Below are 10,452 nucleotides of genomic sequence, written 5' to 3' on the forward strand. Positions count from 1 at the left end.
TTTTCGGTAGTTGTCCTCGTGAAATCCAGTCGTGTTGGTAGGTGAAAACGTGATTAGGACAATTAACCGGCAAAGACAATGCCTTACCCAATCAACAATAAACCACAGGAGCTCCATTCTGAATAATTTAATCTCCATCATATCCACCAATTTATGTCATTGATTTGTAAGGAGGGTTGGTGGGAGAGCCGTGTGGTGTCTTGTCTGTATACTCCATCTTACAGTCTTTGGCACTGTCAGCATTGGACGCGCAGGGTGCAGAATCTGCCCCCAAAGAGTCGAAAGTACCAAGGTTTCAGGAACGAGAAAATGTACTCTTAAAAGTGAAGGGACCGTGGCTTCTAATGGTCTAATACTCATTGATTGCCTCTAAATATACTGCCAAAGTCGAAAAGTCATTCAGAAAACGAAAACGAAAAACCTTGCTATTTCATACTGGACTCAACAGTGACTAATGTCACGATCATCTTTACTCCTGAAAGTTAAAGCTGCTCTCTCTCTCTCTCTACATTCCAGGAATGATTAGTCAAGATCCACTGGGGTCCTTTCAGGCAACTGCATGCTTACTATATCTTCTCGTCTGCACATCGATGCATCCCCTTGTCCATTTTCTGATTGCTGGCTTTCGGCTGTTGTCAATGCCAGAAGATGAGAAGCCTCCTTATTCTTGCGGAGTACCAAGTATGTGATTCCAGCCAAGTAAACGGCCATCCCTGAAAAGCCCAGAATTCCACAGACAACCTTGGCCCCGAGTTTCATAGGGCTATTAAGGAGCAACTTAATGAACCCAGTCACGAGGTAATATACGTTTATGCCCATTATCAGAAAACCAATTATCCAAGTGACTGCAGCTACCTGGAGAGAATACAAAATCAATGAGAGGAAGAAGACAAAACATGGGGGACGAGAGAGAGAGAGAGAGAGAGAGAGAGAGAGAGATGGCAAAGGCATGAGCAAGTCTGTAGCTTCTCTGACGCCTGCCTCGAGTAATCAAGAGCACGAGTCACCTATATCATCATGCTTAGTACAGGTAACCATGCAGACTTCCAAATCCACTTGAGAGGGAGATCATTAACCTTCTACTCTAATTAATAATAAAACATCCAGTATAGTAGCATTTTTAGCCGTCTCAGGCATTAGGCTTTACCATTGTTTGGTTTGCATATTGCCCCATCTTGGTCTTGCTGCTGGTGAACTTCAGAAGTGGAACGAGAGCAAAAGGAAGTTCAAATGATAAAATCATCTGCACGAACAAATCGACCAATCGAATATGAGATAGTGGCACCAAAAGAAATTCATGCACACTCAATTCTTTTGGGAGTCAAAAAGCTTTGATGCCCCTAGGACACCTCATCAATTGGCTAAACTTCAAAAACTTAAAGCCAGTTATTTGTCATATTACCAGAGTAATAGCAGTCAAAGTGAATTATAAGGCAAGAATGCTACCGATGCAATAATGATTAGTTTTCCAGCTCCAGCAGAGCCACCAATTAGTGCAACAATTAAACTGGGAATTATTGCTAAGCATCTCGTTAGAAAGTTCCGAACCCATGGTGTCAATCGTAAATCTAGAAAGCCCTGGCAATGACATACAATAAGCAAACATTAGTACACAAACTAAAGATTCAAGAAAGGCCACTAGAAAACTCAATCACAAAATGCACAAGAACTTGCAGGAAACAAAAGGCTTGTCAAATAAATTCATTGTGGAAGGTATCTTTTACTGCTCTGAGCCCTAATTTTTATTCAAGACTGTTCAGGTAAGATAAAGATATTCCACAAAAAGTAACTATTTATCACCTGATTATAAGTAGACGACTTTTCATTGCTCTTGTATTACACAAATATAAACAAACAATTTTTTTTTTCCTGATATCTCTCTCGTTTTGACCGACCCCAACACCAAGTATATTCGAATTTCCAATGGCAATGCTGAACTTCAGAAACAGAAGCAGAACTAGATTATTTCACTTCCATACTGTAGAGAATTAACTCGTTACCTGCATTACATACTGCCCTGCATATGTTCCTGTTATGGTAGAACTCTGACCCGATGCCAGCAAAGCAATTGCAAAGAGTTTAGAACTCCAACTCCCTAAAACATTCTGCAAAAAAAAATCATTTAAATTATGGCCATACTTCCTTCAATTGACAAATGCATAACAAAAAATCCAAACAGCATTTGGAAGATATTTCCTTTTTAATATCTGCCATTGCTAAAATCACATACTCTTAGCAAAAAGGAGGCTTTGTTCAAGTCCAAATCCTGGCAGCTAGCCTTATCTTGTGGATTCAAGCTCGTTGAGTTGCAAACTGCACCACTTACGGATATTACTGAAATATTAATGAGAAATGCCACCATGAGAGCAAAGGCGCTTTCTATCGTATAAAACCTGCAAGCTTCCTGCCCGAAAGTGCCATAAATGCGTATCATTAGTTTGCTGAACTAACTATCACAGCCAGAGAAAAAGATTTCGAGATATAATATAAATTTTTCTATGTCTCTCCACTAACCTACTATATGAACCAAAACAAGTGAGGATCTTTTTGGGGTCAATGCATGATTGTTTTTATAATGAAGTGCATGAATTTGTCAGCAAAGAGCAAAGCGAATGACTAAATTTGAGTCGATCTAAGATATTTGAGGGAAATGGAGTAATACGGCGATATTAATTGTCTCAGGGTCTTGGGGATATCAACATGGACTTTACCTTTGATGAAAAGGACTTCTCTAAAAGACGATAGATCAATCAAGCCTTTGGGCAACTCAAAGAGGTACAGGCTAAAAGCAAAAGAAGGTTACACACTTAAGGCATCACCGCATGAAATTACTACAAATACACTGTAGAAACTGTATAGTTACAAAAGAAATTACTTTGATGCCACGAACAGATCGTGGTATTTTCCGCGAAAGCACCAATGCTGAATGGAGGAACAGATTATGCCTGAACAGAACCCAAAAAGTATCAGATGAATTTTAAGCAGAAAAAGATCATAAATATATCTGCACAAGTAAAAAACTTACGGCATAACCATAGCCCCAAGCAATGATATCGCAAGTCCTGTGGCGCCATTTCCTTTTAGTTGGGGAACAAAAAGCCCATCGAGAACTTCACTAGCAACTGGTTTTGCATAGCCAAGCTCCCCAAAAAAGCAGGCCGCAATTGTAAATACGAGAAAAGCAATCAAGAACTCAAGTTTCCTGACCTGTAAAATGTGAAACCCCATGAATGGTAAACCCAAAATCAAGTTCAACCTTCTTAATCTATGATATTCTCACAATATACACCTGCATTAACGTACCTGCTACTGTACTTGTTTCTATCTTATTAGATATCGAGAATCAAGGAAATAAACTTTAGCCTGAAATGAGATGGACACGAGAAATTGTCAACATACCCCATACTGCTGTAATGCTAGAAGCATCAATGTGCTGAGCCCCGTCAATAGAACACCACACCATAGTGGAATTTTGAAGAGCATGTTTAATGCGAAGGCGGTTCCAATCACTGAAAACATATAGACAGACACTTAGAAGTCCAGTTAATAAGCTGCATATCCTGAAAAATAAATATAGGCAATGAATGTTGAGCATGCGATGTGCGTAGGTGTGCAGCCATGGTCATTGCAACAATCAAAGCCTTTGACTGGTGCCACAAATTAGATTCACTAAAATCTGCTGGGGCCAACAGAGAATATTACCTTCAGGAATGTCACAGGCAACTATAGAAATTTCAGCGAGAACCCATAATATGAAATTCGGCACCTTCGGGTATTCCATTCTGAAATGTTCTGCTAGATGCTTCCCTGTGGCAAACAGTTTGAGAAACAGAATTTTCTGAATTCATATAGTGGGACATGAAAGAAGAGCATGCCAGCCAGCATTTGCAAAAATGCAGAAAGTAACTTGTCTGGAGATCCTACCTGTGACGACCCCTAGTTTGGCTGCAAGAGACTGAATAATTAGAGCAGCACAAGAAGCCACTAAAATGATCCAAAGTAACTGCATAGAATGAAGTAATTTTAATTATATATCACATATGGATGAACCTTACAGCAAGCTCCCTATGATTCTCTGCTGGCAACATCATTATTTGATGTATCAGGCCATCTTATATCTCATCAATGGCGAAACTTAAGAGAGCCATTCAATCATCAGTCAGCATGAAGCATGGCAAGGACCTCATGCTCACATACAACTCTAGCAATATGTCTATGGGCGGGGGATCCTCACAATTGGTTTTGAAGACTACGCTACAAGGAGTTCCAATGTTTCTAAACTTTGGAGTCAGAATTCAACAAAAAGAGGGTTCGTGAATGGATAAGTTACACATACCTCATACTTGTATTGGGCTCCAGCCTGTAGATCCGTTTCAACTGCATCATTGGACACAAAAGCTTACTCTAAATACCACCGCACAAGAGTTCGTGAGTCGTAACATAACAAGAATTCTTGAATGATATCTTACAGTTTCCAGGATCAATATAAGCTATTGATACGAGAAATCCTGGACCCATATATGCAAATAGGTTCTTCCAGCTCTTCCTCTGCATAAATTGTGCATAAAGTAGTTAAGCGACATCAAATTTATTGTTCCTAGAAGTTGCTGGGAATAAATGATTGATTGGGCAGGCATCGTCCTACTAGGAAACCCATCCTATTTGAACTCAGCAAATTACTTATAGAAAAGCTAAAACTAGTGCATGCCCAACACAAAACTCTATCTGCTTTGCGAGTGTTTTTAAATTTGAGATATTAGCTAGAGTTCCCCAGCCCTCAAGGCGACTCACCAAAAGATGCAAACACTGAAATTTCCAAATTTGTTCGTACTATATAGTTTATCTCTTCATGTTGAAAATCCATCACCTTTATGTGTGAATTCTGCAGTAGACTTTGATAACGAGTATCAGCATACGACAACCTACCTAATGGACTCTCGTCATATTCAAAATTCTCCACAAGACAGTGCTTCACTGTTCTGTGCTACAGATTGCATAAAGGCACAACATTTAAGTCGACAGGGTATTATAACGTGATCAAGCACCTCAAGCTGAAAAATTACTTTAAAAAAAAAAAAAAAAAAACAAAAAAAAAAAATGGGACGAAAGTGACAACACTCAAAGTAACGGTTCTCACATCAGGCACGACGATCTGATCTTCGGTGTTCGGGATCAACGGGGCATTGGAGAAGCTGCGATTCCCCGTGCTCGCGATGAACTGCGGCTGCCCGGACGCCGAAGCCATCGAAAGACTCGTGCTTTTGCTGCTTTGTCCTCTAAGCCTAGGACGAGGAATCAAGCCCGAGAGAAGCAGAGCGTGAGAAATCACCCCAATCAAACCAGCGGGACGGCCATGCAGTACGGCTAAAGCTCTAGCCAATTAACTCACTGCTCTATCAAAAAGCAAACACGCGGACGGCATCTCGCTCATCAATCGCTATCCTATCCCATCAAAAACCAAACACCGAAGAACTATTCTCTTCCCGCGACTCTTGGCGACTATATTGACTTGGGAAAACGCAAATTATTCATTGCAAAACCTGGGTTCTCCGTCGTCGTCTTCTTCTTCTTCTCGGTCTCCAATTTGAGTGTTCTGTCTCTTTCTCTCGCTCTATATATAGATAGATATATATATATATATATATAGATATCTATATATAGATACACGTGTAGATGCTTGACTCACTCTGTTCGTGTGAACTTGAACTCAGGAGTTTTTAGTTGTTCAAGTCCGCGTAGGAGTTTTAGTTGTTCACGCCCATCCTCCCCCGTTGCTTCCGCTCCCACGGGCCCCGCAATCTCCCGCTCGCGCTCGCGTGCGTCCAGCCAGTAAGAGCCCGCCACGCAAGAAAATCCGCCACGTGGGGCAAAATGGCCCCCCAAAAAAAAAAAAAAAAAAAAATTAATTACAAAAGAAAAAATTTCCAGATCATACCGAATACATTCTCATTATTTTTTTATTCCGAAAATTAAAGTTTTGTGTAGTTATCAGACACATTCTTTTACTTAAAAATTATTTTTCCAAACGGAAATGTTACCAAATATATTCTAGGAGCCCGCCATGCAAGAAAATCCGGGAGGGTGGGGCCCGGCACGGGGCCAAAGCGAGTCCGCTGTCGCGAGCAAGTCAAAGGGGGTGGCTGTTGTTTTCAGTTGGCGGGCCGCCTCTGATGTTGCGCATCCGATCCCTCTGCAGCGCCGCCGCTCTTTAAGTCGCGTACTCCCGCGGGAGGGACGGGGAACAAATCTTCGGGGCCCACCCGACTGTACTTCGGCCCATCGGACGGCCCAGATTGGCCGACGTACCGGCGGACCCGGGCGTGCGAATGATCCGAGCCGCGAGATCAAAATCGGGGGGGGCCGAGATGGACTCACGACCGGTGGCGATGGCGTCTCCCGATTTGATTGGACTGGACTGGGGCTGAGTTAGCGGTCTTGTCGCGTCGCTAACATTCCCTCCCTTTCATGCGCAGATGACATCTTCCTTTATCGATCGTGTCTCTTTGTTTTCGACAGTGACAAAAAGCTCTCTAAACGAGGAAAGCACGATGGCTTATAGGGCTTGCCAAAAATCATAGGGTGCCAAAAATTTTAAAAAGGAGGACCACTTTTGTTAAATACTATGGAGAAGTTGAGATTCTCTAATCACTAATTTAGTGGGTGCGGTGCAATGTTTACTACTGTAGACTACATTCATGAACCTTTCGCACGTTCCGAGATTGGCGCATGCCTATTTGAATTCTAAAATGACCTCGTCACTCTTCGCTGGAAAGATTTAGGAGATCAGAGAGATAAGGACACCCACTCGAGTGCACATCGATGCCTTTGAAGCTGAATGGGACTGCGAATCTCATCTTCGTGCTCTCCTTTCGAATTTGCTCGCCAAAAACAAAATCCATTTTCCCTGAAAAATTATTTGCATTAAACTATAGATGGAGACTCTAGGGCAAAAGGAAAGAAATAAAATCAGAAAGAAAAGGGGAAGCTAAAAAAAAAAAACTGTGGCTTGGGCTCGTAAAATTGTCTGGTGATGTTTAGAGAGCTGATGGCTGAGGTGAAGCACGGAATAAGTTGTTTATAGCATCCATCGCAGTTAAATGGGCCGGTTTGTAATTATGCTCCTTCGTTCTTAGTTGCATGGGCCTCCTGATTGCAATCGGGCTTACAATGCCTTCAAAATGGGCCTGTGGGGTTAATTGAGTCATCGGCCGATGTTAAGAGGTTTGGGCCGCTTAGGCCCGATCTGCTTCCCGCGTGGCCCAATCCATTGGAAAGTCAGGCCCTGTTGGGTGGCCTCTTCTCTCTAGTGCTCAAATGGTTAGCGCTTTCACTAATCTAATCTCATCGAGAGAAAAGATTCACGGGCCCTGTACATGTTTTAGTGGTAGCTACATGTGATGTTATTATATGATGGTATTGGTTACTCGTGTAAAAGTTACTATTCAGATCACTATCATTTGCAGATACGACAAAAACTACCATTCAATATTTAAATAAAGATTCAGTATTTATCATCGCATGTCACAATAAGGGACAACAAAGTCGTGTTTTGCGCTCTAATCCTCGCACTTCAATTTCAATTTAACTTCACTGCTTTGACAAACTAGTCACACTTTACGTCATAATAAATAGACTCACCTAAAAAAAAGAAAAAAAAAGGAAATAGTTTCAATTTAATGAGTTGCTTAACAGGAAATCAATTACAAGATCTACACGTACTAAATGATCAAATTATATAGTAGCTCGACCAACTTAACTATAACCCATTTTATCATTTGGTTCTCGGATAAAACATTTAGTCGAACGATCATATTGAAATACATTACGGGCATGGATGTCAATTTCTCCCAATAGGATTGGCCCTAGTCATACGTAATCACTTTGTTTATGTCAGTCGAGATCGCACAGGTGGCAAATACATGGAGCCCCTGGTAATCAACCAGGCAAGCTGCTTCGGTCATTCTTCTTATTTATAATCAAGGGCAAAGCCATCATTCATTGATTTGGTAGATGGGTTTTGGTTATCATGATCCGAATCGAATCCGTTGCTTTGTCTTCTCCCCTTCTCTCTCCTCAACTTTTTTCCTTTTATGCAATCAACTCAAATCTCTTCATCATCCTATTCCTCTGCAATCATGCTTGCTTGACATGATCCATTTCCTGATGAACCCTTGGATGGATTCGCATCTTCCTTCAATCAAAGCTTCATTGGTTCTGGTGAGCCAACAGGTGACAGCTCCATCCCACAAGATTCCACACTGCCACGCCTTGTGGGGTCCCCAACATTTGTGGAGCCACTAAGATTATTGACTCAACATATCTTGATGTGACATGACATAATATTACATAATTCAAAACTGACACGAATCACTTATTTTTAATGAAAATGATTATGTAATTACATTGAAACGGATTGACACATGTAGTCGACACGAGCATGATTAGGAAAGACGAATCGCCGGCTCACAAATGTCACATTGTGATCTCGCCAAGTGCTTGCTCTTGCAGTTCTATATGATCAAAACTTTGAGAATCATCGTGGTTAAAATACAAGTGGTGCCCACGTTAGAAAGGCACCTTCCTCCCATGTACCAACCTTGGGCCAGTGATTCTGGGAAATTGGTTCATGTGTTCATGTCGTACTATTTTCCTCGTTTGGTTGTTTCCGTTCCCATTACACAACTCTCATGTATTCCGAGGAAGTTACACCAAGCAATGTAATCATAAAAACAGTTAAGGTCGATTTGCTTATACTTTTTACTTTTCCTCACAAAAATTCAAAAATAAGAAAATGACATTTTAAGTTTTCAAAGATCATCATAGAAAATTAGTATTTTACATGTCAATATTTGTATATATTAAAAAAAGTGTTTGAATTAAATAAAAGTTAAATCGTAATGTCGTAACATTTGGAAAAAAAAAAAAAACCAATGACAATTAATATTAAAAATCACTCTCGATAGACCCTTAAAGTTAAGTGTAATTCGACAAGATGACTCAACTATCGTGAAGAGGATTTTCAATATGCACATAATTTTTTTTTTTTTAAAAAGTATCATTTTTAATGAACTAAGATTAGCATACACTAGAGGAACTCAAATTTTGATTCAACTTATTCTAGGAAATTTGAGTTAATGATTTGGTCATTTTGTTAATCGTGTTGTTAAAACGAGCATGGAACCCTCATTAGAAATCGAACTGAATAACGCTTTGAATCATAAATTTCAATCATAAAAATTTCAGTTATATTTAAAGGTATATGTATCTTTTCATTTTAAAGTGAGATTCAGTTCAGTTTCTAACGTAGAGACCTGGCACATCTCCTCTGCAGAACTGAAATAAGTAACCTTATGAATCTGAATGTCATAACGCAATCCCCATCCTGATGAAGGACTCTAGTAATTCACAAAGAGACTGTTCAGAAATCCGAAAGGAGAAGGACCGAAATTGCAGCTGTGGCTGGCAAAGCTGGCTACCACTTGTCTTCAGGATAAGCAAGGAAGGCCATGCCGACGAGCCTTTCTTTTCACACTTTCTCTGTGGTCCTTTCTCCACATGCAGGCATGGACCAGAGAGGGTTTGACAAGTGAGGCACCTCTCTTTCTCGGGGCCCTTTCGCATGGTCGACACCCTTTCGATAAAGCTTTGATTCTTTGGATGATCAGTTGCCACCGCATGACATGGATAAGGTCCAATCATGGAGGGAAACATTAACTGCCAGTCAATCCTGCAAACTCTTGCTGTAAGCATTAGCAACTACCAGTCATGGAGAACCACTTTTTTTATGTCTCTCTCCACTTTGGTTTCTGCAAAGCCCTCGTCCTGCGTCATGAACAAAGTCTCGGCTGTTAGGAAGGAACAGGACAAGAGACCGGACCACAGATTGATTGCTCACTGCTCTTGTTTAGAATCTTCCAGGAGGATGTCACTAATTGTAGTACAAAGTGCCGTTAGAAATATGGCTGCTCTAGATTTGCGTTAGATCAGATGTATACGCGAAAATACCGCCATGACTGAAAGGGACAACCCGTTCTATGTGCCGGCTGAACAATCCATCTGATAAGCTGTGAAAGATGTCTAAGCAGAGAAGAACAAGAAAAGATAAACTATAAAGAAAAGGTTAGCAGAAAACAGAAGTCATGAATGATGTGATGAGCAGCACCGTTTTGATTCTGAGATAGCATGATTAACTGATTAAATATTAAGAGCTAGGTTTAGTGGAGCCATATCTTTTTCTACTTTCTTAACAGCAATTTGTCTTCAGGGCATCATTTTTCAACAAGTGTGCTTCTTCAGGAGATCAAATTCTGTAGCCTTTTCTTCTTAGCCTAATTTCCACTGCACCCACCAAAAATTTGATTGATGGACTGAGCCCTCCATGGAGGCCCCAGATGGCAACGCAAGACGAAGCATCTCAGCTCCGTCCGTCGGCGAGTCAGCCAACGCCAGAGA

At 40.9% G+C, this 10,452-nt stretch overlaps 1 protein-coding gene across 2 annotated transcripts; it reads right to left on the reverse strand.

Annotated features, from left to right (window-relative positions):
• Nucleotides 1-317: 317 nt before the first annotated feature.
• On the reverse strand, nucleotides 318-5,611 carry LOC104423226 (metal transporter Nramp6). Of its 2 annotated transcripts, none has more exons than XM_039303243.1 (14): nucleotides 5,390-5,611; nucleotides 5,138-5,282; nucleotides 4,470-4,548; nucleotides 4,337-4,377; nucleotides 3,925-4,003; nucleotides 3,703-3,807; nucleotides 3,400-3,509; nucleotides 3,026-3,207; nucleotides 2,876-2,945; nucleotides 2,231-2,404; nucleotides 2,001-2,105; nucleotides 1,447-1,578; nucleotides 1,148-1,243; nucleotides 318-855 (listed from the first exon to the last, which is right to left on the reverse strand). In XM_039303243.1, the coding sequence occupies exons 2-14, from the start codon at nucleotides 5,243-5,245 to the stop codon at nucleotides 523-525; spliced, it is 1,614 nt and encodes a 537-aa protein (XP_039159177.1). In that variant the 5' UTR covers nucleotides 5,246-5,282; nucleotides 5,390-5,611; the 3' UTR covers nucleotides 318-522. The 2 variants fall into 2 exon arrangements, with proteins under 2 accessions (XP_039159177.1, XP_010034029.2); XM_010035727.3 differs by having other exon boundaries at nucleotides 5,541-5,595.
• Nucleotides 5,612-10,452: the final 4,841 nt, after the last annotated feature.

Source organism: Eucalyptus grandis, chromosome 10 (genome assembly GCF_016545825.1).
Source record: "Eucalyptus grandis isolate ANBG69807.140 chromosome 10, ASM1654582v1, whole genome shotgun sequence".
Taxonomy (NCBI): domain Eukaryota; kingdom Viridiplantae; phylum Streptophyta; class Magnoliopsida; order Myrtales; family Myrtaceae; genus Eucalyptus; species Eucalyptus grandis.